Consider the following 13970-nt stretch of genomic DNA (forward strand, 5'->3'; position numbering starts at 1 on the left):
ATCTCATGTGCATAGAAATGTGTTTTAATCCTGGAAATGTGTCTTTTCTGTGTGGATTTAACATGTTCTAATTGTGTTTATGTGGGTTCTCGGTGGGTATTCTGGCTTCCTCCCACATGGAAGACTCAAAATTAATTGCCTAGAGGCTGGAGTCTGAATAGTTGTCAGCCTGTTGATTGACAGGAAATCAGTCCACCTCGCTCCTTTTGCTTTAAGTCATCTGGGATCTGATCCAGCTTTCCTGTGATCCTCAGCAGGATGTGCAGCCCAGAAAATGAATGAATGTTTACCCTCTGCCCATCCCAACCCATTTCGAGCTTCTCATCTAAATGCATGCGTAAATCAAGATAGGCAGATTCATTCAATAAGCATTTATTCTTGAAGATAAGTTCTCTCATAACAATTCCCGACGATGACGTGACGTGTCTCCTAAAGGCTACATCCTGTGAGGAATGTCAGTTTAGTCACTGCAGCATCCCAACGGTTGTCCATATAGCCATTGCGGATTTTGCAGACTGTGGTCAGACGAGCACAGACACCCTGGTGTGTTTTTGCAATATTTACCTGCTTACCTGTTTCTCTCTGGGGCTGGATTATTTTCCCCCTCACACAACTTAATGGCAACTAGCGTGAGGACCAAGGGGATAGTGAATGAGAGATAAAGGCCATCCACAAACAATCTCCTTGTCCGCCGTCTGATACTGACAAGCATTACAAGTATCCTCTCGTGCTATCTTGCCCTCATTTCTCCCATTATGAGCGCTCTTGTTTTGGGATTTGCCTGACATTCACATTCGCTCCCTCGGGGATAACACACACACAAGCACGCCCGCGCCCTAACTGGACCCGCTGTGACAGCGCGGTGCCTGCAGCCAAGCACACAAACGATGGCACCACTGTAGGCGCAAAAGCCGTTTTGGGGCCGAGCCCGCATGATTGTAGACACCGCAATGTGTTTAGCTCCAATTAAAGCTGGTGTGTGATTGAACTTTGCAGTGACACATTGGATAGCAAACTATGAATCATCAAGGCCTGCTTAATTAGCGCGACGCATGATTTTAAGGTTAGAATGGGGCTGACTAAATCTTGACACAGTTTGTCATGGTTTTCCGTGATTCACATTGCAGTGTCCTAATTTATTTGCCCTCTTGAATGGTAATTACAATGAGTTTGACTGTGGCTTCTGTTGAGCTTTGAGGTGACAACAATTAGCCACACACACACACTATGCCAAAGATGTGCTGTTACTTTAAGTTCCCCTTTTTAATTTGCTTTGACAGTTACCCAAGAGAAGAAACATTACCATTCTCTTTCCAAATAGGACCCCACAAATGGCTACTACAGTGTCAACACCTTCAAGGAGCATCCGACACCAACCGGGTCGGGGAACCAGTCTACTGATGGGAGGAATCCAACAAACACAAGCACCCTGGGCAAGCAGCGGGTACCAACAGGCATGTCCTTCACCAACATCTACTCCACTCTAGGAGCGGGCCCCAATCGTCTCTATGACTACAGCCAACGCTTCGTGTTGGGCATGGGCAGCAGTTCCATTGAGCTCTGCGAGCGGGAATTCCAACGTGGCTCATTAAGCGATTCCAGTTCGTTTATCGACACGCAGTGCGACAGCAGTGTCAGCAGCTACAGCAAGCCAGACGGCTACGTGCAGTTTGACAAAGACAGCAAAGCGTCAGCTTCCTCGTCATCCCACTATTCCCAGTCCTCATCGCAGAACTCAGACCTGACCCGGCCTCTGCAGAAGCGCATGCAGACCCACGTCTGACAGCCTGGATGTGAGTGATGGATGTTTAAACAGGGTGTGAACCAGCCTTCAATGCGAAACTGTGTGTTCTTCTGGAGGTGCAGAAGACGGCTAGCTTGATCACATTATGACTTCTTTTCAGACTTCAAATGTGGGTCAAGAAGCCTTATACTGCCCTGTTCCGTAATCACACATTATTTTATTTCAAAACTCATAATCTTGAGTAGTGCCACAGCAGCGATGTTTGCCAACTCAAAGACAGCCCAAACATGGAGTTTTTACTGATATCCCACATGGAATCAATTCGATGATTAATGGAAAGTGATACCACAAGGCTTTGTTTGATATTCTGCTCCCTTTGAAAATACATTTCAAGATTGTCATTCCAAAAAAAGTATCATTCTTATCAGTGCTGAAGAGAAAGAGTACAAGTGTGAGCGGCTCTTTCATGTACTGTCGTTTCAAGCACAATAACTGAATGTGCATAAGGTTTTTAGGTGTGGCAATACACCCTTCACCACCCGCTACCTCCTTGGGTAAAACTTGCATTTCTCCACATTCCCACAAAAATGTTTAGAGAAAGAGCTGCATTTGGGCCACAGAGGCAGAAGATAAAGAAGGGCTGAGACCACATTTTCAATCCCACGTCTTGAGTTTTACATTGTCGCTCTGATTAAAGACTATCAGTGTACATATTGTAAATGACTGTAAATTATTTTCTGAATCTTAAAGCGAGAACCGTGCTTCACATTGTCCCAAAAACGTATATCTACTTTGCCTTGAGGCCTGTTTGAACTCTTTTCAATTAAAGTGTTGACTAAGCAAGACGGGCTTATTCTAAATCAGCTCCTGTGTAGATGTGGAGTGGCATCCTCTATGGTGGAACCAAATGCAGTCTATGAACTAACTTGCGCTGCACCAGAAGTCATCAGCCATATGCGTTGAATAAAATGTAAACATATTGTCATGATGATTCTTATTTTTGTGGTTATATTGCTGTGTGTAGTGAGTATTACTGATGGAACAGGAACTGGACGCTAAGATGTTACTGCCTATCACTGGAGTCAAATTTACCAAACTCCTCTCTATTCAGTTTGCCTTCTGTGAATTTTTTCTTTGATACCCGCTAATGTGGTTATTTTCAACTGCCTGGCTATGATTTTGAATTGTTTGTAGTTCATTTTATCGTGGCCACCTCCAAAAATATTTAAAACGATTAGAACGTTTGAAATTTGATTTTGTGGATGACAAATGCTTAAGCCATGGCAGAGGTCTACCGTATGCTGAGTGCTTTTGTTTTTTTATTCGTTTCTGCCCTGTATATGCTAAATGTGAATTCACTTAATGGATAGTAGAGACAGAGAATAAATATGAATTGCATCTACAAAAGCAATCATATAGCAAGGTTTCAAAGTGAACCTGTCAAGTGTTGTTATTGTATTATAATAAAGTGGCAGTTTTGGAGTTCTGCTGTACAAAACACAGAAAAGACCAATAGATAAAAATAAATTGTATCACTGATGCTGTCACTAATGATAATTGTCGGTCAATGGACATAATATTCCGATTTTGTTTTAAGTGGCTGGAGTCCAGAAACATGAAATTCAAATGTGATTTACCGTATTTTCCAGACTATAAATTGCTCCGGAGTACAAGTTGCATCAGCCATAAAATGCATACTAAAGAAGAAAAATACATACATGTCGCACTGGAGTATAAGTCGCATTTTTGGGGGAAATTGATTTGATAAAATCCAACAACAAGAACAGACGTCATCTTGAAAAGTAATTTAAAATAAAAATAGAGGCAACAACAGGTTGAATAATTGCACAATGTGCTAATGTTAAATGACACATAAACAACGAACTGAGAACTGCCTGACGTAACATATTAAGAATTATTCAGACAACTATAGCATAAATAACATGCTAACAAGTTTACCAAACCATCCGTGTCACTCCAAATCACTAAATCCAATGAAATCTTCACCCTCTGTGTCACTTTTAAACAACTCCACTAACTCCGGAGGTAAAAGATGTGACATTTCCTCTTCTACGTGGCTTACATCAGACTCATCATCAGTTGCAGTTCCGATTATTCCACAGGCCTAGAGCGCCCTCTTGCGGTGGAGTGTGAAAATAACATGTGAAATGATATAATAATGTGTTGATAATTTCAGATACATATAAGTCGCTCCTGAGTATAAGTTGCACACCCGGCCAAACTATGAAAAAAACTGCGACCTATAGTCGGGAAACGACTGTAATCAAAATGTATCAGCTTTTTAAACATGATGAGTACAGTACAGTCATGAGTGAACTTCTTACTCAATTTTGCCAAAAACAGGTCTAGGTTTCTTTCGTCTATCTCTGTGCATAATTAAACTGGCACAAATGGTATGTGAATTGTCTTCACTGTTCTTGTGGCGTGGAATTTAAATGTATAAATGGATTGGTTCCCCATTGTACAGTTTCGGGCAAAAAGATCAATTTCAACTTTCATAATCCAGTTTGGCATTTAGCAGATTGTGTACACATTTCTGAAATGCTGTCTGTCTCTGTATATAAGATTTTTTCCCCCTTCAGTTTTTCTTTGTTCTTCAGTCATCAGATTGGATTATATTAAAGCTCATCAAATCCACGATATTGTGATACAAACTGTACAGACAATCTTTTCACTTACGTGAATTCTTTCTTGTTTGCTTTTCTCTCATACAAATTCACACGAAAGATGGCTTGTAGGTAGCACTTTCTATTCCCCTTCTCTATCGACACAATGAAGACTTGTGCAGCAAAACACACGGGAAGCTGCAGGTAATAGAATTGAAGAATTTAGAGCTTACCTAGGACTGCTTTCTACTGAGATGAAGTGCAAGTTTTTTTATTTGAGTTCCTTGGAGATATGGCTACTGCAGTTTTATTTGTTCACATATGACCAAATTTGGTGAGAATTATCTATACATATAAAAACATAAAAGCATCAATTGTAACATTGAATAATGAGGCTATGTTCTGCCGCTCTGATTCTGTTTAAGACTATCCCCATCTGTACACCAAAATGTTTTTCACCATTTTGGGGACATACATAGTACTTACTATATACTTGTGCCACAAAGAAAAAGAAAAATTAGGTGAATTAAGTTGTAACATTGCAAGAAAAGTTCTGATAAGCCTATTTGTTCAACCATAAATAATAAGTGTATTTAACACTATTACTTGATTAATATCTGGCAATTCGACATTTATTATGACTATATTCATGTAATACTGCATTTAAAAAATACAACTTAATAGATGATAAGCAGGGGTGCACATTTTGTCTCGTTGAATAGACCATCCATTCGTCACCGACGGACGCCCATTTTGTGGACGAAGGATGAGAAAGTTGAAAAATAAAGACGGACTTAGAACCGACAGAAGCTTTTATTTGTCTGTCACTGTAATCATCCCTTTCGAGTCGAAGACCGGCTAACCTTTCAGTCCATCACTGACACTCATTTCACTGACCACTGACTAAAACGCACTCCTTGGTCTTGCGTGTGTAATCCGCAAAATCACTATGTTCAGACCGAATGTGAAATTTTATAACATTTCAATGTATTTCTTTTTTCAGGGGTGGCAGGTGGGTTAGTGGCACAATTATTTTTATTGTATTGCTTTTTGAACAGATAGGCCCAAAAAGCAAGAGTGATGACAAAAAAACAATGCAAGCCACAGAATTATGGTGGATGAATAACAAAAAGCCAACAGATTTTTTATTCAAAATAAATATAGGGCAAATGACAACTTCTCAAATTTTATACAATTGCTGAAAGAAAACTTTTGGAAGTTTGCTCATTCTGACTGTCTTTTATTTATTCATTTACTTGTTTTTCATGGGGGGGGGGGGTAAACCGTACCGATCTTGCCCTTGGTCTCCTTGAGGCATTTTTTTCCCAGAGGGCTTTGCATTGCATTGCTCAGTCTGAATGAAGATGCAGTGCTGCGTCATGGCAATCCTAATGTTACTGCATGGTTGCAGTATGCCTCAAATTTCTGAAGAAAATGGCAAGTATGTTGGCAGCGTATTCCCATCAATGTAAAGGCAACACATATATGGTCAAAACGGTCCAGTTTTCTTTGTCAGCAGAGCTTCTTAAGTTACCCCAAAACAAAGCATTTTCCTGGTTCAGAGAACAGGCTGAGTGCACAGCAAAGTACTAAATATTTGATAGACCAGCCGTCTGTCCCACTTCTACCATCCCACAGCCGCAGACACAGTGGCCTTGAACATGCCACTGAAATAGTCAAAGCCCCTTACACCTGTAGACGGCTTACCGGCTGCTGCTTGTTTTTTGTCTGGCATCAAGCAGCACGCAGATGCGAGGGCATAACAGATGAATAAACACAAAGACCCAGAGCAAATACAAGGGGGTGCTGCCATGCCCTGATAGGAGAAACAACAGTAAAGTGATTTATTTTTCAGAGATGCCAAAGATGAGCTTGAGCCACACAAGTGGGTGGGGATCCTACTACAGAGACAAGGGCTCCGGTTGCTTGTTTACCACCTCAAATGTGTTTCTTGGTCTTGAGAAAAGAGGTTACAGGATCATCAGGCAATAAGCCTTCCTCATTGTATACAATGCTGTCCATGCAAGATATGAAGGAAAAGTGCCATTTGAAAGTTAGAGCGCTTCATAAGAACTAACTTTTCAATGTGAAATTGCTTTCTGAACCTTTATTTCACTCTCAGTTCATTTTTCTTTTGTAAAATAAAAATCTGTATGTTGTGTTTACAAGTAAGAAAATGAGTGGAACCATCATTTAAAGTTTTTCGACAGGCCCAGCAGGGATGGCCATGGTTCAGTGTGCAGTATACAATATACAGAACAATTGCAACATATTTGTAATTCAAATGAGAGCATTTCTTGTACTGAAAGGATACTCATTTGCAAACACTACGTGAGCTTGGTTTGGAATAGTGAACGAAGGAATGAAAAGTCAACATGAATTTTTTTGTGGAACTGTTTTTAGTCAGTGGGCCTACCTGTGTGTATGGAATATAAGAGAACAAAAAAAGAAAATGATGTATTTTAACTGTACTGGTCTGTGAATTTATTATGCTTTTGCTCTGTATATTTGGAGAATAAAGACAATGTTTGCATTTGTTGTTGTCTAAATGTTGCTGAGACCATCTCAAGTTAAATGCCGGCTGGTATTTAAATATGTATTTATTCCGCGCATAATTTTGATTTTTTTTTTTCCCTCTAGACTCACAAATTTATTTGGGTCATTGGAGGCTCACTCTAATAGCCCAAGCACTGAAAATTGAGACATATAATATTTACACGAACAAGCAAAAGCAAGCAGTGTGTTTTATGAACGATATCTTGAACAATGACCAAACACATGCATCTCCAAATTCAGTATGGATTTTTAACAGACCTTCGTAATCGCTGTAGGATAGAAGTTCTCCTCTAAAAAATTATTTTATTCTATTGCTTGTTTTGAATCCTGCTAACCCAGATAGTCTTTGAAAGTAGTAGTTGTATGTTTGTAGTGTTTAAGCTACTATAACCTCTGCATGCCTGCACTCAGCAGGGTTGCATTATTTAAATCAGAAGGTGGATTTTGAGTCCATTATGTTGTTCAACAGATTCCATGTTGAACTATTTCAAATGGTGCTGTTTGCATTGAATTGAAATATGAAGTGTCGCTGCACCTTGACTTATTTGTGAATATTCTAGGGTTTTTCTTCAACTGTTACTTGGTAGTTGTTTATTCCACAGTTGAGATAGGGTGAATGTGTTAATCTTTTGCAGAGGTGGGCATCGTCGCTCCGTTCCTGAATTTCCACTTGAGAACCACTTGGGTCCAGTTTCCTATTTGTTGGTGTTTGCCAATCGGCATTGAGGAAGTAACAGATGGTTGGTGAAATAAAAACAATAGGCGACAAATCACTGCGGTCTTTGGGACCAAAAGGAAAATAAGTCTGTTTTATTTTCTATTTATTTGGCTGCATATCAAGTGTGCAGCACCGGCGTGTGACTCGTAGTAAACGACGCTTGGGTGAGTCGGACCGACTGGGTGGGGCTGAAATACTGACAGAAACTCAGGGATGGACGACAATGCCCACCTTTGATGTGTTGGACCTCGGTGGGTCCTGCGGGATCAATGCAAAGTAAAATGAGTCTTGCAAGGGAGAAAGGAGAAAAAGGTGAATCATCGGCGTTCCACCCTTTGGTTCTTCTCTGCAATACAATTATTTCAATTTCTGAAAAGAAATTGTCTCAATGCATCTAGATTTTACTTAAACAAGGTTGTATGTAAATAATTAATTTTCACATTAATGACCTTAGAGCAGAGATTGGCAACCAGTGGTTTGTGGCGGTATTGCAGGTGGTCCTTGAAATTGGAAAAGTAAAATAATTTTCTATTTTATTGTTTTAATTTCCAGGTAATTTTGCAAATCATTTATTCATCCAAATTATGTCAAATGTAGCTGAGATTCCCAAAATAGACTTACAGATGCAAATAAATAGCCGGTATAGGTCTATCATCCGTCTGTGCAAAATAAAATAATATTCCGCCAAAGTCGTGGTCCCATGGACAAAAGCCCTGGAGTTTCAGCAATAATATTTCTGTAAAAAACAATGACACAATTAACAAAGAGGCAAAAGAAAGCTAGCATGAAAAAATATGCACACTACTACAAATGATCATGTGCTTGAAGTTTCAGATGACCTGTTGACAGACAATTGTCTGTACTGGATCTGTTTGTTCTAATTTAGTGAGGAGAAATGTCAACCATTTAGTCTTATACCGTAATTTTCTGACTATAAGTCGCGTTTTTTTCCATAGTTTGGGTGGGGCTGCGACTTATACTTAGGAGCGACTTATATGTGAATTTTTTCAAAAATTTTCAAAATTCAAAAAATCCGCGATGTAGTGAAACCGCGATAAACGAACCGCGATGTAGCAAGGGATTACTGTAATTTGAACTGCAAGTGACGTCAGCGGCGCGCGCGGTTGTTTACATAAAGGATAAAGGATTCGATCACGGGATGACGAAGATGACGAAGGGCCCCACGTTTGAAGGATTTAATGATTTGGAGTGACACAAGGTTTGAAAAACGTATTTATGTTATAGTTATTTGATATATTTTATTTCGTATAGCAACTTGTATATGTTTTTATCATTACAGTTCAGTAGTTGTTGGCTTGTTGAACTCTTGTTTTGTTAAATGAAGAGCCGTTTACCAAACCCACGTCTTTCCTGGTACTTTGTTAACGCTACAGTATAGTTATATACTAGATCTGTGCGGATTTTGACAAATAAATTGGCCCCAAAAGTGCGACTTATACTCCAGTGCGACTTATATGTTTTTTTTCACTTTATTGTGCGTTTTATGGCTGGTGCGACTTATACTCCGGAGCGACTTATAGTCCGAAAACTACGGTACCAGTAATGATGTGATAGGCCTGCTGTAATTTAATTATTGGAATGCTGACATTTTGCAAATGCAGATAGCTTGAAGTATATAAACTGTCAAAGGGTGACACAAGAAAACAGGCTCGGTCATTTAGAGTGCCGAGAGCAATCATTTCTCTTCATTGAACTTTGGTTTGCTTTTAATGTGAGGAGCTACCATTTGAAGGAACACATTTAACACAAATGGAACAAATGGAGAAGCTTCCATTGTGACATTTGCAGCATACGCATATACTACAGAATGTTCTCCACTTCATTTGCTTTACGAACAAAAAAATGCCATCTTATTTATTATATGAGGCTAGAGGATACAGAGAAATGCCCGTTCATCCAGTTTATGCCTTTAAATCTTGATTTCAAATATTCTGGATGACAAGCAGTGCAAGTTTTAGAAACATTGCCTTTAATAAACAAAAACAAACAACACAAACATGTCATGATATAAAGTGATATTATTGTTGAGATGAAAAACTTCTTCTAAACCAGAATCATTTACATATTGCATAGTCGGTGCACATTTCATAACAAACAGAAGTGCACTATGCTCCAGAGGATAAATTCCAATTATAAAATAAAAGATTCAGAAAAATCTGACAAATAGGATGACAACAGCACTGGAGGTTATTTTTTTAAGTGTATTAAACACACACATACACACACGCACGTACGCACACACACGCACGCACGAACGCACTCACACAAACACACACGCACGCACACACACATGCACACACACACAATTCACCATTGCTCAAGCACAAATAAGATAAGCCAGTATGGTATAATAATAAAAATCAAAGTATTTGTAATAATAAGCAAGAAGTGCTATTTTGTAAGTTGTGTATCAGGTTTATTAGTAGACGCTTGGGAAGAAAACCTGAAATGTTGATCTTACTGTTCTAATACTTTTGGAGGGCAGTGTGGAAAGAAGAGGTGATGGTCAGCAATGCGTTCACAGATAAAGAGGTGGGTGGGTGTGTGACAGAAAGATAAGTGCGCAGTGGGCCTATTCACAACCTGTTGACAGGTAGATAGGTAGATTGTGCTGAATATATATATATACTGTATGGTTGAAAAGGAGATGTCAAACTTGCCTACACACTACCTTTCAGACCCTAATGATGCTCAACCTGCGTCCACCCACCGCTTGGTTGCATGAGTGTCCAGCATTGCACAGTTGCTGGCACCAACGTGACTACGGGTGCCATGTTTCTGCCCACTGAATGATCATGGTGGCAATTGTGTGTGCGTGTGAGAGTGTGTGGCGGGGTCATTTATATAGAAGTAGGCCACGGTGTAAAATGGGTCAAACTGGCCAATGTTTCACAGTGGGCCAGGATGAAGAAGAGAATCGTGTTGATGATACATCTTCAGCCCAGAGCATGAACTCCAACAGAGGGTGTAATAATGCCTTAATTGTTCCATGAGGGTGTCGGGGGTTATTGAATTATTCACACAAGCGTGAACGTGGGGGGGGTTAAGCCTTGAGGTTTTGACCAAGCCTATGCTCAACACAGGAGTGTTGAAAGGACAGGAAGCAATGACTCATGTCTCTAATGAGCCTAACATTCCTTCTTAAATGCTCTTGATCACTCACGTGAACCAAACGCTCACAGTCAACATGTACAGCATCTTATGGACGGAAGTGACTTATTTTAAGGAGAAAAAATTAGAAAGAGTCATTCCTTTGAGGGTTACTAATACAAAATGGCAGACGGTAGAAGAGCATCAAAAAGCTTAAAGTAATATCAGGTAGCAAGTGGAAAAAGCAGACTGGAAATTACTGAAATAAATATCAGATATCAAACATAATGGATGCTCATTTTTTTTGCCTTGAAAGCCTATGTAAATAGCACTTTTTGGGTGACGTTACCTCAGGCAATGTGATTCCATACTGCCCCCCTGTGCACACAATCTATCACATATTAATATTGATATGTGATATTATATCTATCACACGACAGAGCTTTTCTTTTCTTTTTTGACAAAACCTCACAACTCATGAGATCACAATTATTATTTTGCATCACATTTCATCAGTAGATCACGTTGTAGTGCCTGTGCTGTTCTATCTTGTTATATCTTTTTTTGCAAGACACAATCAAGAACATGTTGATGTAAACGAGTCAATAACTTTTCAGAATGCTAAACGCCTTTGGAGATGGCAAGTGGAGCTTTTTATATTTAGACAATGAAGATGTGTGATGTATAGAGGTGAAATGAAAAAGGTGTAATCATAGTGCAGAAAGAGGTGACAGCATACCTCCTACTGTGATATTAATTATTCTATGGAAGACATTGAAATCAGTTGACTAACTGTAATGTAATTATGATGGCTTAAACTGTGCCATGTGTTGCACAAACAATTTATTTATGTCATGCTGCAACATTTCACGCTTTTAACAGTGCAAATCCAACAAGAGGATGATGTTCACAAAACATTAAGTAAAAAAATGGCATTGATGGTTTTTAAGCACATCTCAGATAAACAACAAAAATAAATCTACTAAAACTGAAACTATTGTAACATTGTTTGTACTTAGCCAAGATAAAAATCAAATTCAAACATACCCTTTTGAAGTTTTTAACTTTTTAAGTTTGACATTTCTTTGACAATATCACAGCACATTTGCATCTGTGGTTTTTTTTTTGTTTGAATCTTGGCTTGGGCCATCCTGTCTGGTGTTGGCGTGTTGGTTTTCTCAGTTCTGGCCTCTTTCCACATTACAAAAATATGCATGTTGAGCAAAGATGGGAGTACGTCATGCCAAGTTTTTGTGTGGAAAAAAAAAACAAGGGAAGCCAGGTCACAACTAAATGTCAAGCAAGTCAAGTCAGATCATTATTTGGGTTAAGAACGTCATGAGTCAAATTATACAATCAAAATTAAGTGATCAGTTCTGTCGGTTATGTAGAATTGGGCTTAAAATATCTTCACAGGTGAACTGTTCACATATAGCAGCATAATGCATAAAATCAATGTGGAAAACATTGTACCTCAATCAGCATCAGAACAAGGAAAGGAGAAAGGATGTGGGCCGGAGGGGGCTATCGATTGACAACTGCACGACCCTCTGTGTCAAGTCAAGTCAAGTTAAGTTTATTTGTATAGCCCTAAATCACAAACAGTCTCAAAGGGCTTCACATAGCCAAAACTTGACAATTATTCTCAAAGCATCCCCTGATCTTAAGCTCCCAAAAGGGCAAGGAAAAACTCAAAACCCCTGCCAGGGGAAAATGAGAAACCTTGAGAAGCGACCACAGATGGAAGGATCCCCCTTTCAGGATCACCAGGTTGTAATGGATGCAGAGAGGGCACAAGTAATACATATTATGAAAATCAATGAAAAAATGGATGTCGGAGGTGCCCTCGATTGTCCTGGCAGTGTCTTCAAGGAGGTTGAGCTGCAGTTTCTTCATCTTAAATTGGTCCCCGAGAATCCAGCTAGCCACTATCAGCTTTTGCGCCACCTAACCCCCTCCCCAGCCAGGGAGGGGGTGGGCAGAGAGAACAAAACAAACTACGGCCGAATCGGCCACTACAAGTTAGTTAAAGGCCATCTCATAGAAATGTGTTTTTAAACGCGTCTTAAATGTTTCTACTGAGGTAGTAGTTCTAATATCCATTGGTAGGGCATTCCAAAGCCCTGGAGCCCGAATAGAGAATGCTCTAGAACCTGCAGACATTTTCTTGGCCCTCAGTGTAACTAAAAGACTAGCGTTTTGCAAACGAAGGTTACGAGACGGAACATAAGGAACGACTAGATCGACGAGATATGAAGGCGCTAAGCCATGCAGTGATTTATAGGTTAGTAGAAGAACCTTGAAGTCACATCTTAAATGGACCGGGAGCCAATGTAAGTTGGCTAATATTGGGGTAATGTGATCAAATTTTCTTGACCGTGAGAGCAGCCTCGCAGCGGCATTTTGTACTAACTGTAGACTTTTGATACTGGACTTAGGAAGACCAGAGAATACATTACAGTAGTCCAGGCGCGACGTGACGTTCCCTGTGTGGGAACACAACAGGTTCAAATATGCTTCCATGATATTTATAATGTTGCAGCTTGTAAACAACCATTAAAAAGCAGCACAATACAAGTGACAGATGTTCGTTTTTCTCTATCAGGTCATAGTGGTGAGAAAGATAACATGCGCTCACGTCTACCACAGAATTGAAAAGCAACATTGATGGACCATAGCGGTTGTTTCTGGTCACCTTTCTGAACATTTCTTGCCATGCTGACCTTTCAGAAAGGTTTTTTTGTAGCCTCATTGAGAAACAGCTTTTATGAACATGGGAGAGAGCAAAAGAGAACGAGAGAGGGAGGGAGAAGGGAAAGGGGAGAGTTGCTTCCCACAAACACAAGACGCACAGAAGCAGCAAAAGGCAAAATCCAGTAAAGCCAGAAGCTGTCGTATTTGCTGTATGAGCAGAAGGCAAATTGGATTGAGATCAGTTGTAGTATTATTGATTGGCTTTCTGTACAGGCCTTTATTTGCACAGCAACATGCGGTCAGAGCGATATCAAGACCAGTGTTTCATTACAATCACAAAGTAAGCACACATGCTGAGCCTGAAGGCAAATCACTGTTATATTTCAAATTCAGGAACCAATTCTGTAAGCAAGGATGTTGTCCAAAACAAATAGCATCATCTTATTCCAACCAGAGAGGAGAAGCTACAAAGCAATGCGAATGAATGCTGGCCATCCCAAGGCCTCATACTGCTTGAGGT

At 39.8% G+C, this 13970-nt stretch overlaps 1 protein-coding gene across 8 annotated transcripts in view; it reads left to right on the forward strand.

The window, feature by feature from the left end:
• kirrel3b (kirre like nephrin family adhesion molecule 3b) overlaps positions 1–6904 on the forward strand; it is a 142242-nt gene extending 135338 nt beyond the window's left edge. For all 8 annotated transcript variants that reach the window (XM_049726525.2, XM_049726526.2, XM_049726530.2 and 5 more), the window contains one exon: positions 1322–6904. In XM_049726525.2, the coding sequence (XP_049582482.1) occupies positions 1322–1783 (462 nt within the window). In that variant the 3' untranslated portion in view covers positions 1784–6904. The remainder of the gene's footprint in view (positions 1–1321) is intronic.
• Positions 6905–13970: the final 7066 nt, after the last annotated feature.

Source organism: Syngnathus scovelli, chromosome 7 (genome assembly GCF_024217435.2).
Source record: "Syngnathus scovelli strain Florida chromosome 7, RoL_Ssco_1.2, whole genome shotgun sequence".
Lineage (NCBI taxonomy): Eukaryota > Metazoa > Chordata > Actinopteri > Syngnathiformes > Syngnathidae > Syngnathus > Syngnathus scovelli.